The sequence below is a fragment of the Gopherus flavomarginatus genome, chromosome 3 (assembly GCF_025201925.1).
Source record: "Gopherus flavomarginatus isolate rGopFla2 chromosome 3, rGopFla2.mat.asm, whole genome shotgun sequence".
Classification (NCBI taxonomy): domain Eukaryota; kingdom Metazoa; phylum Chordata; order Testudines; family Testudinidae; genus Gopherus; species Gopherus flavomarginatus.
The window spans coordinates 178,589,350-178,605,901 of record NC_066619.1 but is presented as its reverse complement, the minus strand read 5'-3'; the positions used below and the strand labels follow the sequence as shown (position 1 = coordinate 178,605,901).

Here is a 16,552-nt window from a genome sequence, read left to right as displayed (position 1 = left end):
TGTACAGTTACTTTCATACCTAGAGAATCTTTTGTATTTATGTACAAAAGTTGATTGCTTACTTTTGGTCCTGAATCAGCAAAGTACCTGACTGATGTCAATGGAACTACAATTCAGTGCTTTGTTGAATTGAAGCACAATATGTTGGAGTAAAGTATCTGGGTCCTGGAGCAATATAAACCAGTCCACCATGCGATTGTGGTATCCTCTGTTTCTTAAAAATAAGAAATATTATAGTACTCAGTGTTTACAAGGATTTGTCCTAGGACTAGTCAGTAGGGTGTGAGGTAACTTTTTAAAACTTTTTGCTGATATTTAGAAAATATAAGACTTTTTGAAATAATTTTACTGATAAAGTGCTTTTTTATCAGAGTAAAAAATAGAAACAAAGACTCTGAAGAAACTCAAAATATGAAATTGCAGAAGTACTAACTGTGGCATGTAACTTATTGCTTAAATCGACCTGTGACAGTGTACCCCATAAGGCTTTATGAGAGGTGTTTATAAAGGTATATATGATGTAACTGGAATAGAGTTTTGCTACATGTGCCATATAACACATCTATCTAAAGGTTATGATCTACTGGTTATGTTCATCCTAGTTGTATGCAGGCACCGATTGTGTGTTCAGAGTTATGAACATTGGCTGTATAATTGATTGATTTCTAAGTAACCTTAGTTAGAACATTTGATCACTCCTTGGGAAAGGAATGTGCTCAGTCAGGAAGCATTTAACAGACAAAAGAGCTTGGAAGACTCCAATCCACATAAGAAGTCTGCCTGAGGACATTCAAGGTAGCATGTGGGTAATGGCTGCTCCCTGCAAGTCCTGAGTCATGCATAGGCAGGTGACTTGCCCATGTGGTTCCAAATCTCCATTTTGTGACTGGGTTCTACACAGGGGGAAGAGGGGGTCCCCACCCACAAGAGAGATTCTATTTAAATCCCTGGGAGACCCCTCCATGTGGTCTTCAGATGGCTAAAGACAAGCACACTTCTGTTAGCTGCTTTCAGGTAAACCTGCAGCTTTGGGGCAGGTAATTCAGACCCTGGGTCTTGGCTGGAGCAGACAGGAGCATCTGGCTCAGCAAAACAGGGTGCTGGAGTCCTGAGTTGGCAGGGAAAACAGGAATAGAAGTAGTCTTGGCACATCGGGTGGCAGCTCCCAAGGGGGTTTCTGAGGTCCAACCTGTCATACAACCTCTGTACCAGAGGACTGGAGGAGAGCTAATGTAATGTCGATTTTTAAAAGGCTCCAGAGGTGATCCTGGCAACTACAAGCCAGTAAGCCTAACTTCAATACCAGGCAAATTTGTTGAAACATAAACACAGTATGTTGGGGAAGAGTCAACCCATCTTTTGTAAAGGGAAATCATGACTCACCAATCTATTAGAATTCTTTTGAGGGGGGTCAAGAAATGTGTACAAAGGTGATATAGTGTATTTGGACTTTCAGAAAGCCTTTGACGAGGTCTCTCACCAAAGGCCCTTAAGCAAACTAAGCACTCATGGAATAAGAGGGAAGGTCTTCTCATGGATCAGTATCTGCTTAAATGAAAAACAAAGAGTAAGAATAAATAGTCAGTTTTCAGAATGGAGAAAGGTAAATAGCAGTGTCCCCACAGGGATCTGTAATGAGACCTATGCTGTTCATCATATTTATAAATTATCTGGAAAGGGGATAAACAGTGAGGTAGCAAAGTTTGTAGATGGTACAAATTACTCAAGTTCGAAGCAGACTGCAAAGAATTACAAAGAGATCTAAAAACTGGGTGTTTTGGCAACAAAATGGCAGATAAAATTCAATATTGATAAGTACGAAGTAATGCACATTGGAAAAATAATCCCATATATACATACAAAATGATGGGGTTTAAATTAGCTATTACCACTCAAATAAGAAATCTTGGAGTTATGGTAGATAGTTCTCTGAAAACATCTGGTTATGTGCACAGGCAGTCAAAATAGCTAACAAAATGTTAGGAACCATTAGAAAAGGGATAAATAAGAAGACAGAAAATCACATAGTGCCACTATATAAATCCATGCTAAGCCCACACCTTGAATACTGCATGCAGTTCTGGGCGTCCCATCTCAAAAAAAGAATTGGAAAAAATACAGAGAAGGGCAATGAAAATGATTAAGGGCACGGAACAGCTTCCATATGAGGAGAGATTATAAAGAGTAGGACTGGTCAGCTTAGAAAAGAGATGATTAAGGGAGAGGATAAGATAGAGGTCTATAAAATCATGAATGATGTAGAAAAAGTATGTAGGGAAGTGTTATTTACCCCTTTACGTAACACAAGAACTAGGGGACACCCAATGAAATTAATAAGCAGCAGGTTTAAAACAAACATGAGAAAGTACTTCTTCATACAATGCACAAGTCAGCCTCTGGAAATTGTTGCCAAGGGATGTTGTGAAGGCATTCTTTTTAATAATTGGGTTTAAAAAAAGAATTGGATAAGTTCACGGAGGGTAGGTTCATCAATGGCAAGATAATCAGTGATGCAGACCCATGTTCCGGATGCCCTTAAATCTCTCATTGCCAGGAGCTGGGGCTGGATGATAGTGAATGGATCGCTCAACATTTGCTCTGTTTTGTTCATTCCCTTTGAGGTATCTGTTACTGGCCACTCAGAAGACAGGATAGTGGGCTAGATGGACCATTGGTCTGACCCAGTATGGCCATTCTCATGTTCTTCGAACCCTCTTAAAATCTATGTTTTGCAGGGATTCATGTGAAATTCTGATATGTTCATTTAAAGATTGGACCAGATTCTCAGCTGATTTAAATCAGTTAGCTTCATTGGCCAATTCTGCATTGATCTGCATTGAGTAAAGGTGGCACAGTCCAGCATTTGGTATAATTTACAATCCTCTTTGCTATTGTCATCTTTATTATCGCAGTCATCAGTAGTGCCCACTGTAATGTCGAGCTCCCACTTCAAGGCTTTCATGCCTTTTACTTTTAGTTCTTTTGTTTCTTTTGTTTTGTTGCGCAAGTCTGACAGAAATACATCATCCCCACATGTTTCATTGTTAAATGTGGTGCTAGCAAATATGGCCAAAGTTAAAATCTTCAAATTTTGCTTTTTTGTCAGTCCTTATTGAGACTTAAAAGAAATCCAGATTTGAAGAAAATTAGTTCAATATTTTTAAAGTTATGAATGTTTAAAATTCAGCAGTACCATACATGCATATTAGAATAATTAGAAAGGTCTCCACTTCTCAGGGCTTGTCTACACAGGGACACTCGAGAATTTTTAGAGTGGATTAGTTAAATTGCATTAAATCCCTGTGTGGATTTTTATTTTATGCAGAATTAAAGTAGCTTTGATTCAGTTCAGCTTCATTCACTTCCAACAAGAATTAACATAAATTGATTTAATGTCACTTTAATTCTGAATAAGAGTATCCACCTTGGAGTTTAATGCAGTTTAACAAAACGACTTTAATTTCACACCTTTCATTAATTTGGATTAATTTTCCTGACTGTCTCTGTTTAGACCAATCTTTACTTTCGTTGCTGAGAATTCTCATTGAAATTGAGATCTTTCTTAAAGGCCAACTGGTTAAGAAGGTATCTGAATTAGTGTAGTTCAGGAGCACATAAGCATCAGGGGACATCTGGCCACTGCAGCAGAGTCCTGTATTACACAGGACTGTATTCGTACTGTGAGTCACGCTCCACAAGTTGAATAGATAGGGCCAGACCAAGAAACTTTCAAGATCCAGTAGAGAAGTTCTGTAAACTCCGAAATAGCTTTGGGTTTTCTTTCTTTCCCCTTTCTTCCTTAAAAAACAAAACCAGGGAAATTACTGCAGGCCAACTAGCTTTACTAGTCATTCAAAAGTCTAGAAATTTGACAAGTTTGATTTTGATGATGCTATGTTGATGCAGGATCTGGTGCCTTGCATTCAGAAACTGAACTTTTACAGTGTACAGGACTGGCTCCAGCTTCTTTGCCACCCCGACTGGTGAAGCAAAAGGGGGTGGGGGGAAAAAAAGATAAAGCCGTGATCAGTGGCAGCTCTATCGTGCCGCTTCATTCTTTGGCTGCAATTTGGCAACGGGTCCTTTGCTCCAAGAAGGACTGAGGGACCCGCCGCCAGAGACCCAGACGTGCTGCCCTTTTCTGTTGGCCGCCCCAAGTACCTGCTTCCTGCGCTGGTGCCTGGAGCTCGTCCTGACAGTGTAATATCAGCTCCACTTTGTGGCAGGAGGTAAATATAGTATAAAACATGGCTAAATGGAATTAGACCTTTCCAGTCTGGAACTAAAGGGGGAAATTTTCTCATTCCAGAGTTTAGGGAGTAGAAGTTTATAAGAAGTTTCCATCCAATTTTGTTGGACGTTTCCATCTCATTTGATTAGATTAGGTAAAGATATAACTTGCAATATCAGAAAACAGAAAGCACTCAGATTTGAGCCTTTTTTTAAGAAAAGAAGTCTGTGACATACTGCATTTCAGTGTGAAAGGCCGTAGGGGCCCAAGAGCCAAAGAATCTATGGAGTCAGCACGAGACTCTGATAGTAAGTATCTTTCCAGTGCAGTTGCTTTATTTAAAGTTTCCATTATAAAGGAGTAAACAACGCAGAGTAAGGCCTGGTCTACACTATGCGTTTAAACCGAATTTAGCAGCATTAAACTGATTTAACCCTGCACCCGTCCACACAATGAGGTCCTTTATATCGATATAAAGGGCTCTTTAAACCGATTTCTGTACTCCTCCCCGACAAGAGGAGTAGCACTGAAATTGGTATTGCCATGTCAGATTAGGGTTAGTGTGGCCGCAAATAGACGGTATTGGCCTCCGGGCGGTATCCCACAGTGCACCATTGTGACCGCTCTGGAAAGCAATCTGAACGCTTTTGCACTGGCCAGGTAGACAGGAAAAGCCCTGCAAACTTTTGAATTTCATTTCCCGTTTGCCCAGCATGGAGCTCTGATCAGCACGGGTCGCCATGCTGTCCCAAATCCAAAAAGAGCTCCACCATGGACCGTACAGAAGATACTGGATCTGATTGCTGTATGGGAAGACAAATCTGTTCTATCAGAGCTCCATTACAGAAGATGAAATGACAAAGCATTTGAAAAAATCTCCAGGCTATGATAGACGGAGGCCACAGCACAGTGCTGTGTGACAAGCGTAACGGAAAGCCAAAGAATCAAATGGACACTCATGGAGGGAGGGAAGGGGTACTGAGGACTCCAGCTATCCCACAGTTTCCGAAAAGTATTTGCATTCTTGGCTGAGCTCCCAATGCCTGAAGAGTCAAAAACATTTTCCCGGGTGTTTCAGGGTATATGTCGTCAATTTACACCCTTCCCTCCCCCGAAAGAAAAGGAAAAAATAACGTTTCTGGCCTTTTTTCAGTGTCACTCTGTCTACTGCATGCTGCTGGTAGACTGGGTGCTGCAGCGCTGAACACCAGCATCCCCTTCCTGGTGGCAGATGGTACAATATGACTGCTATGCATCGTCGTCATCAGCCTGTGAGTGCTCCTGGCTGGCCTCAGTGAGGTCGGCCGGGAGTGCCTGGAAAAAAATGGGAATGACTCCCGGTCATTCCCAGCAGATGGTACAGAACGGCTGGTAACCATCTTCATCATAGCAACTGGAGGCTGAGCTCCATCAGCCCCTGCCCCTTCTCATGTCTAAAGAAAAGATTCTGTACTGCCTGGACTATCATAGCAGCGGGAGGCCTCCTTCTCCTCATTTTATCTCACTAAAAAGTCAGTGTTTCTTATTCCTGCGTTCTTTATTACTTCATCACACAAATGGGGGGACACTGCCACGGTAACCCAGGAGGGTTGGGGGAGGAGGGAAGCAACAGGTGGGGTTGTTGCAGGGGCACCCCCTAGAATAGCATGCAGCTCATCATTTCTGCAGGATCTCTGGGGCTCTGACATGGAGCGGCTGTGGTCTCTGGTTCTCTCATACACTTGCCCCATATTCTAAGCAGGACTGACTCTATTTTTAGACAAAACATAAAGAAGGGAATGACCTGAGGAGTCGTTCCCATTTTTGTCCATGCGTCCCTGGCTGACCTCAGCGAGGCCAGCAGGAGCACCCATGACAGCAACAGACGGTACAGAACGAGTGATAAGCGTCATCTCATCACCAATTTACAATGGCATGGTAGATGGTGCAATAGGGATTGTAACCATCTCTGCTACCTTGCAAAGGCAAATGAATGCTGCTGTGTAGCACTGCAGTACCGCATCTGTCAGCAGCATCCAGTACACATACGATGACAGTGACAAAAGGCAAAATGGGTTCCATGGTTGCCATGCTATGGCGTCTGCCAGGGCAATCCAGGGAAAAGGAGCGCGAAATGATTGTCTGCCATTCCTTTCACGGAGGAAGGATTGAGTGATGACATTTACCCAGAATCATCCGCGACACTGTTTTTGCATTGGGATCTCAACCCAGAATTCCAGTGGGCGGGGGAGACTGGGGGAACTGTGAGATAGCTATGGGATAGCTACCCACAGTGCAACGCTCCGGAAATCGACACTAGCCTCGATACATAGATGCACACTGCTGAATTAATGTGCTTAGTATGGCTGCGTGCACTCGACTTAATACAAACTGTTTTACAAAACTGGTTTATGTAAAATTGGAATAATTGTGTAGTGTAGACATACCCTAAAAGTCTGATAACATTAAGAATCTGCATCCAGCTGGAAGAATTATTACAATGTTTTTACTGCAAACATCTGAGCAGCCTCCAGGCTAGTAAAGAAGTAATAATAGAAAATAACACAATGAATGTTGATCTAACTGCAGTTTACAATAAATAAAAATCATTATTGTAATTATTTCCATATAGGCACATTTTAGCTGCAGTTTTACACACACATTCTGCTTAGTTAGTTCCTCTGTAAGAGCAGAAATACTGGTCTGCAAAATTTAAATATGTAAAAACCAGACAGTTATAACCTAAAAATTAGATGGGGGCAATGGTACATCGTAAGAACTTATAAAACAGCACAAACCACACTATTACCTTTATGTAAATGCTATTTATAAAGATCAAAGTTAGAAACTGTAAAATTAGATTCTGCGTCCCAGTTTGTCAGCATTTGTTTGTAATTGGTTACTAATGCTGTAATTATGATAATAAATTCCAGACTTTTTAGCATAATACTCCTATTTTACATATGGGATTGTATTCAAGAAATGTATTCATAAGATTTATCTAATCTTGCAATGGAAAGTCATGAAATGTACAGAATTTATCTCAGAAAGATTGCAAGATAGTCACTGTGAGTGAGGTTGCTCATGAACTTGCCTTCCACAGAACCAAACCTGTCACTTATTACCTTTACGCTTTTGTTCTTAAGTGGTGCCTGTGGGCAATACAAATAATAAAAAATGCAGAGCACTTATGTTGAGAAACTTTTCCCATTGCTGTTGGTGCCATTTTCCTTCCATAGTAATCCCTGTCTTAACTGCTTTGCTTTGTAACAACCTGAAGGCTCTTTGAAAATTGAATATGTTCACTTAAAAGATAATGATGGCACTCACCATATCGGTCAGTTAGGAAGACATGTAGAGAAGGAAAATCCTGTCCATCTTTGCAATGACAAAGAACACTCTGATATTTCTTTGAACGGTTTCTACAACTGAAACATTGTGGCATACAGTTGATTGTTTTACAGATATATTTAAAGACACAGACAGAAACAGATAGTAATAATCTGTTCAATAAATAGCTGAAGACCCTACACACATGATAAATTTATCCTGAACAGAAGAAAATAGAGGATGGAAGAGAATTTATGATTGAGGTCAAGTCCTGGTACTGTTTATCTTAGGATCTCTCAGATTAATGCTATTATGGTAATATGTTATATATTAGCATAATATATTAAGAACACCTAACCCTAACCCCCACAGCATCAAAGAGTTAATTGAAAAGCAGCATTGAATAGGATATGACATAGGCATGATGGGTCCAGTGGTTTCATCCAGTTCCTGGAATTTCATAAATTCTTATCCCCAGGGGAAAGACTTCTTTAGATTTAAAGCATTAACTTACATTTTATTTTTTAGAGTCAAACTGATATTAACTGATTTGGCTTTAATCATTAGTACTGCTAGTCACATTTACTTCATTTTATAGTTCTATGGATGTCATATGTATTTTATAGGAATCCACTATAATCCAGAATTCATTATTGTGCCATTTAAATAAAATGCTGCTAATTGTTCACAGTACAGGACAGTATATATGCACTCTGTAGATTTGCTTACCACCTCTAAAGTATGAGGACTTTTAACACATTTACATAAATATATACTCTATAACATAATTTTCTCTAAGCCAAATGTGATGGGGATGTGGAGAAAGATTTCTGTGGGGAAAAGAATGGTGCAGCAAATCTGGGTGTTATCAGATAAGTAAATGTTTTGGGTACTCTCTGACTATTTAGAGATTGACAGACATAAGGAGATGTTTATTTGAATATTTTGGCAAGGTGAGAACTTGACTGTTGAACAAGGTCAGAGCTTGCGTGTTGAACTCTAATGCTGTATATGTGACCAAGATAACAATAAGGCAAATAGAAATCTGTTGATGAAGTTTTTGTTCTTATTTTTCAATTGCCATATCTACACCAGTTTGTACAGATAGCCTCAGTTAGAAGCTATGAAACATTGTAAAAGACACCATAATGCTGCAGTGTCTTCTTTAGTAGCTTTAATGTTGGTGGATTTATAGTTATATTTATTATTTATATAGTAATTCCACACAGCTCTTCATAAACTAAGTTAAAAAAAAAATCTGTGCTTTGAAGAGTTTACAGTTTAACTCAGACAAATACTAAGGAAATGATTCAGGCACAAGAAGGTGCAGGACATTGTCAGTTTTCAACAGGTCCTAGTGTATATAGAGTATACTGAAAAGATTGGCTATTAACCTTTAAACATTTCTAAAGTAAAACCTATGCCATTTCCTTGTTTCGACAAATGTCTCGGCATGATCTCATTATTCTTTGAGATTTATACTTTTTAAAACATTTCCAACAATGATTGTTTTGTGCAGGAACATTTGTTGTTACTATTTATTGCATGTGTGCTCTTGTTTGTGGATGTGTCCACATAAGATTTCTTTTCTCTCCCCTCTGTCTAATATGTATTTCTACTTTTTTGTCTTTTTCAGATACCAGATACACACAGGCCTTCAGCATTCTGTCATAAGGCCTACCCAGCCTAACTGTTTACCTCTGGATAATGTGACTCTACCTCAGAAGCTGAAGGAGGTTGGCTACTCAACACACATGGTTGGCAAATGGCACTTGGGCTTTTACCGTCAAGAATGCATGCCCACACAAAGAGGATTTGATTCTTTTTTTGGTTCACTCTTGGGCAGTGGGGATTATTACACTCACTACAAATGTGACAGCCCTGGGATATGTGGCTATGACCTATATGAGAATGACAATGCAGCTTGGGATCATGACAATGGCATATATTCAACACAGATGTACACACAAAAAGTGCAACAAATCTTAGCCTCTCATAATCCCAGGACCCCAATATTTTTATATATTGCTTACCAAGCTGTTCACTCTCCATTACAGGCACCAGGCAAGTATTTTGAACATTACAGATCAATCAATAATATAAACAGGCGGAGATATGCTGCCATGCTGGCCTGTTTGGATGAAGCCATCAACAATGTGACTCTTGCTTTAAAGAGGTATGGTTACTATGACAACAGCATTCTCATCTACTCTTCAGATAATGGTGGGCAACCCACGGCTGGAGGAAGTAACTGGCCTCTCAGAGGAAGCAAAGGGTCATATTGGGAGGGGGGAATCCGTGCTGTTGGCTTTGTCCATAGCCCCCTTCTGAAAAACAAAGGATCTGTGTGTAAGGAGCTTGTGCACATCACAGACTGGTTCCCCACTTTGATCACATTGGCAGAAGGGCAGATTGATGAGGACATCCAGTTAGATGGCTATGATATATGGGAGACCATAAGTGAAGGCAGACGTTCCCCAAGGGTGGACATTTTACACAATATTGACCCCATTTACACCAAAGCCAAAAATGGCTCATGGGCAGCAGGCTTTGGGATCTGGAACACAGCAATTCAGTCAGCAATCAGAGTAAACCACTGGAAACTACTGACAGGAAATCCTGGATACAGTGACTGGGTCCCTCCTCAATCTTTTAGCAACATTGGCCCCAATCGCTGGCATAATGAACGAGTTTCTTGGATGACTGGCAAAACAGTGTGGCTTTTTAACATAACTGCAGACCCATATGAACGAGTGGACCTTTCTGGTAAGTATCCAGATATAGTCAAGCAGTTGTTGCGGAGACTTTCACAGTTCAATAAGACTGCAGTTCCTGTTCGATACCCAGCTAAAGACCCTAGAAGTAACCCTAAACTCAATGGAGGCGTCTGGGGCCCATGGTTTAAGGAGGATGAGAAGAAAAAGAAGCCAGGTAAAATTAAGGGAGAGAATAAGCAAAAGAAGAACAAGAAAAAAACAAGTCAGAAAAAGGGACAGTCCTTACATTGCCGTTTGCACCTTGCTGATGGATAGGATCAACTACTGTCATTGCATGAACCTAACTCAGTCTACTCCAATTTTGGGAGCTCCTGACATTCCACCAGAGTAGAAATACCAGCTCTGCACTATGATTGAATGAGAAATCTGCCCTTCTGGTTTGTTCTCACGTTATACCAGCATAAGTTATCCTGACGCTCTACCTGAAGAATATATAAATGTCCATGTGGCAAACGTTCTCTTCAGCACAAATGTGTTCCCATCATAGCTACATTCCATATAACAATGGAAATAACTCTGTTCCAGTATTTCTCTGTTTGAAGGATATTTGGTGGGGTGATTCCATGCCAAAAATAGACTGTATATTTCAGTAATGGTATGGAAAAGTTACTGGTATTTCCCAAATCGATAAAGATTATCTGTAGAGAGAAGTAAAACCCAAAATCTGACTCTCATTTTAAGTTACCTTGGGTTGTAGTCACCATGTTATGATTTTTTTCTAATTAAGCCAAAGTTTAAGCCCCCTAATAGTCTATATACTTTTTTTAAAAAGCTCCTTTTAATTAAATTGTGTCTGTCTTACATAAATGGGAGATTATTTTTTTTGTGTTAGGTTACACTGCTTTCCAATAAAAACAAAAGCACACACAAGAATCAGTTAGTGCATGTCTCATATTATTTACCATAGGGATAGGCAGAGATGTAGTCTTTGAGAACACCACCAAAATGAATGTAATGTTTATTCACTTTAAGTTAACTCTGCTACAGTCAGTGCCAGCTCCAGGCACCAGTGCAGCAAGCAGGTGCTTGGGGCGGCCCAGGGGAAGGGGTGGCACGTCCGGCTCTTTGGCGGCAATTTGGCGGCAGGTCCCTTGGTCCCTCTCGAAGGAAAGGACCTGCTGCCAAAGTGCCGCCGATCACGAGCATGGCTTTTTTCCCCCCTCCCCTGCCGCTTGGGGCGGCAAAAACCCTAGAGCCAGCCCTGGCTACAGTATATAAAAACATAAATTATTTTACAACACAAGTCAGTTACTTCACGTGTATTAAAGCTTTCACAGTGGGTGATGCAAGCCACCTTTTTGTTTTATTTGACTTGATTTGCTCTATCATTAGGGGTTTTATTTTACATATCCAAATCTGCATAGTACTGTAAAAACACAAATTACTGTAAATACTGCTAAGATGAAAAAGAAGAATGATTCAGGTACATCATTTCATTATGTATTTGCCTCCAATGAATTTGAATGTATCAAAGTGATTATTTGACTCAGAAGTCACTTGAAATATTGTTGTTCAGTTTCTGTATGGAAGCTTTATGTGTTTTTAGGGGGGGAAAGTCTACTCTAAACCTCTTATTTATATATCTATTAAAATATTTTATTTTTATGGCATTCATAAAAGTATTCTGTCTCTCCTTTGCACTGAAGGTCATAATTAAGTTCTTGATATTTTTAAATGATCTTGCTAAGCTTTGTTTTGGTTGGGTTTTTTTAAATGCAGGCTTGATTTGATGACATTTCATTTCTGAGATACAGTTCCATCCTTCAAAGAATGACTGAATTCAAGACACTATTAAAACTGTCCTTATCTCCAAGGATGCTAATGAAGAATTCTCCAGTACCCAGCTGGATGGTTACATTAACTTTTTTAATCTTGCTGTATTACGGTAGATAATGTAATTCAGAGTTCCCATGAATAAAACAACAAGGAATCCTTGTGGCACCTTAGAGACTAACAAATTTATTTGGGCATTGTCACGGAGTCCCCGGATGATGCTCTGGAACTGCTCCCCACAAAGCCAGTTGGGACTTTGGGGAGCCTCCTCTCCCTTGGAGCAGACTGTCTTCAGGGCAAGAAGCTTACACTTCACCTCCTGGGTCTCCTTGGAGCATTCAGCATCCTCTGCCCCTCTGTGTGCTTCCCACAGTGAGTCTGCCCAGGCGGAGTCCTGGGGAAGCCAGAGGGTCCTGCACCCCCACTTTGCTTCGCAGTCAGACGTGACTCTTAGCCAGCCAGTAAAACAGAGGTTTATTAGATGACAGGAACACAGTCTAAAACAGAGCTTGTAGATACAGAGAATGGGACCCCTCAGTTGGGTCCATTCTGCAGCCCAGCGAGGCAGACCACCCCGACTGCCCTCATTTCCAGCCCCCAGCCAGCTCCAAACTGAAACTCCCTGCAGCCCCTCCTTTCTGGCCTTTGTCCCTTTCCCGGGCCAGGAGGTCACCTGATCTCTTTATTCACATTTAGCTATCCCCTTGCAGGGTGAAGGGCGCAGCCATTTGTTGCTAGGATACAAAGTGTCGGCAATTTATGCACACTGGAGAATTAGGAAATGCATAGGGGAAACTCAGGCACCCACACAGTATTTAGAGGAAACATTAAGAACAGTCCCACTTCGTCACAGGCATAAGCTTTCATGGACTATAGATGCATGGAGTGAAAAATACAGTAGAAAGATATAAAAACTCCCACATGAAAAGATGGGAGTTGCCTTACCAAGTCGGGGGGTCAGTGCTAATAAGGCTAATTCAATCAGGGTGGATGTGGCCCATTGCAAATCTGTGTCTTAACATAACATATAGCAAATGAAATTAATGCCAGCTGATCAACATACTAGATAGCCATCACCTAACTTGTGGTAAAAATTTAAATGAGAATACCATTTCAGCCATTAGAAACAGAGGGCCTGACATCTGTGTAAAGCCATTGCAGTGGATGGAGTTACACCAGTTTAAAATCAGTGTAAACTGAAATCAGATGCAAGTCCAGCATACTGACACAATCTATTTTTTAAATTAGATTGTACTTTTCTTTAAAAGTAAATTGTACTTTTATCTCTGCAGATAATGTAACTGCTAATATCGTCTAGCAAAAATCGCTACAGTGCAAATTTATATAATTTCGTCAAAATGAAACCATCATCAACACAGCATCAGAAGCAAGTGTAGTTTGTTTTCTCCTTCAGGGATAGACCTGAAATATTTTTAAGGCAACCCTGAGACATTCTCATAACATATGTCAAATGTGTAAACGTGAATGGGGGTCTGGACATTTAAAAAATAAAAAGAGTAAAATATTGGCCTAGAATTACATGTACTGTGAGAATCTGGATTTGGGTAATCAAAATTATAAGGTAAATCAGGAAAGAAGGTGATTTTAAAACACTGTCATGCCAGGGAGATGTCTTAACGCACACAAATCACTTTTTGGTTTCATGTGAAATACCCCTGCATTGTGACCTGAGCCCAGCATTAATAAAAAAACAGGTTTCTCAGTTGTCCTGTAGAAAGGACCGAAAATATGTAATCTATAGGGAATATTTGTATATTTGGCAGGACTGAGATGAGCTTATCTCTTAATGGCTAAAGTACATAAGTTATTCTCTCAATTGCTTAGAACACAGCTCTTCAATAATAGTGCAGTGGCTAAGTCATTTTATCACACCAATTTCTAGCAGACAGAAAGGACAGCTTCTCCATCAATTTCCTTGACTAATACAAATAAAGTCCATGGTAGTAAAATGCCATCATCATACAATCAGTGACTTCCTCTTTGAAAATAAGTTTTGTCATTGTCTTGACAGTTACTGGTCAGAAGAAACCAGAGATCATTATTATATGACAATGTTTTATTCCATTATTTCTTTTTGTTCAGTTACAGAGCAAAGGAAGAACTTCTTGAGTGTAATCAGCATAAAGTATAATGGTGGATCGGAAGTCTCTATATTCCTATATATATTCTACATATGTCACAGGAGAAAACAGTTATAAAACCAGATGATACTACCAGTGCATACTTTCTAAAGATTGCATTAGATTTTAGTTCTGCTGTCCTATTAAAGTTGTCCTATTAAAGTCAAGAGGTGAGGTACAGTTAAACTAGTGGGCAAAGCACAGCAGGGTTGAAAGTTGGGTTTTTAAAAGCCTTGAAAATTTTGGAAGCATATCTGAATCTTTTATTGAACATTTCCAAACCTTTACAATCACGCAATCACTTCTAGTTTTTGCCCTCTTTACTCACGGTCCAGCTTGGTTCTTCTCATTTCCCAAAGCATACAGTGTATTCTTCCAACCTGCAATAGACACCTTCAGCCACAGCTTCGTCTCCATGATCTTCAGCCATACGTGTCTTCAATGGGACATTCTCTTTACTGAACTCTTGTGTGATAGTGTATTCAACACTCATTCACTCACAAAGTCAAATGTGCCTAAGAATGTATTGCTCATACTCTCGGAAGTCATTAGAGTTGAACACAGCAGCCACCTCAGCAGAGGTAACCGGAGTTGCTTAGACAACAATCCCATATTCCAAAGCAAAATTGGAAGGCCCATTGGATATTGTACAGAAATAAGGAGAAAGGCCATACTTTTTTGAAGCTGAAAAATGTGTGCAAAGACAGGCCTGCATTTACATTTTCAAGAAAGAAAGTGTTGCACCCTCTGACCCTTCAAAAATGGGTAATGAAACTGTTTTGAAATGTTTAAAGGAAGAATAGGGTTTTTTGTTTCATGGGCTGCTGTTCACCATATCCTATTGTGTGCACATGGACAAGATGGGGTTGGCATAATCTATGTGGGCTGGTTCTAACATCCTCACATGGCATCAGCACTGTCTGCAGGAGCCTTGGAAACACCATCCTGAAGACAGATGCTTCTTTTCTTCCTCTTCCCATGTACTGTTGGTGAGTGTGTTTTTGTGAGAGATGAAAGCTGCTTTCCTTCCTTAGTCCCTTCCCCGCAGTTCAGTACTTCCTCACTGCAGCACCATGCAGAAGGAAAAGCAGAACTGGTGGGTAAGAGAAAAGAGAGGAATCTAAGGGAGGGAAAATGCCCCCTGCCTCCTGACACATCACCTTTCAATACTGTGCATCACCCTCATTTTTATTTGAAAAGCTGGCAGATACGAAGACACTTAAATTAATCCTGTCCTTTTCTGTGTTTCGTTTCTCAACCTTCGTCAATCCCTACCTAAAACCCCATTCAATGCTTTTAAAATTGCTAAACGGTTTTATTATCCACTGTTGAGAGTTAGATTGTTGTGTTTTGTTTTTGTTTTTGTGCTTTTTGGGTTTTTTTTGTTTTGTTTTTTATTTAGTGTGACATGGAACTGGAGGCATAAGAGTTTCCTTGCTGCAAGTAAAACAAAGATAAGTGGAAGTGCATGTTATGAACGGTAAATGATTCTTTAAAATGACAGTCTCTGTATGTGACTCATTCTGTGGGATGTGGAGAAAAGACCATCATGTACTGAAGCTCAGACACTGAAGATGATTTGTCGTCACTAATGGATGCATTAACAGCCAAAGCAATCCAACAGATCCCTGTAGCCTTTGGGACATGAGTCTTTTTGAAAAGTGGACTATGCCAGTAAAGCAAGTGAATCTTCCCTCTCATATTGAGGTCATGGATTTGAGATCAAGTTGGTAAAGAACACTCATGTTTCCATCTGTATAGAACTAAACTTCATGAGAAATCTGAGGTATTGTCTAGACAACATCAAGCACTGCAAAACCATAAAATAATTTTCTGCACGTTCTTAACTTCCCCTTTTTCCTCTCCCTCACACATTCCATATACAAACACCCTCAGGAACCCCATGTATATTTGGATAGTTGCCCTTTAAAACCAAAATTTAAGAAAAGTCTGGCTGTTGTTCAATTTTTTAAAATAGCTAGAAACAACCACATTCATTTTTGCAATAAAATTTTCAAGCATGGAGATCTTGTTATGAGCCAGGGGGACCACACTTTGATTTAACATTATTGTCGTTTATACTGAATTCTTGAAAACGCTCCCTGCACCTGCTTTGTAATTTTCATTGTTGGTTACATTCGCAGAACAGTACAGGCTCCTTCTGGTTGTCACAATAAAATCTTTAAATTCCTATGTATGTTAATCCGTCATTTTAAGCCTAGTGAATCAGGTGTTATTTACCTTATATTCCAAATGTATTGAGTTGAATATCAATGCTCGATCCATTCAGTACACAGATATGTGAAGGATTGATAGTGGGA

The 16,552-nt window shown here is 40.0% G+C and overlaps 1 protein-coding gene across 1 annotated transcript in view; it reads left to right on the top strand.

Annotated features, from left to right (window-relative positions):
• The window catches only part of ARSJ (arylsulfatase family member J), a 58,389-nt gene extending 46,390 nt beyond the window's left edge, over positions 1 to 11,999 (top strand). The window contains exon 2 of the mRNA XM_050944429.1: positions 9,177 to 11,999. Within this exon, the coding sequence (XP_050800386.1) occupies positions 9,177 to 10,572 (1,396 nt within the window). The 3' untranslated portion in view covers positions 10,573 to 11,999. The remainder of the gene's footprint in view (positions 1 to 9,176) is intronic.
• Positions 12,000 to 16,552: the final 4,553 nt, after the last annotated feature.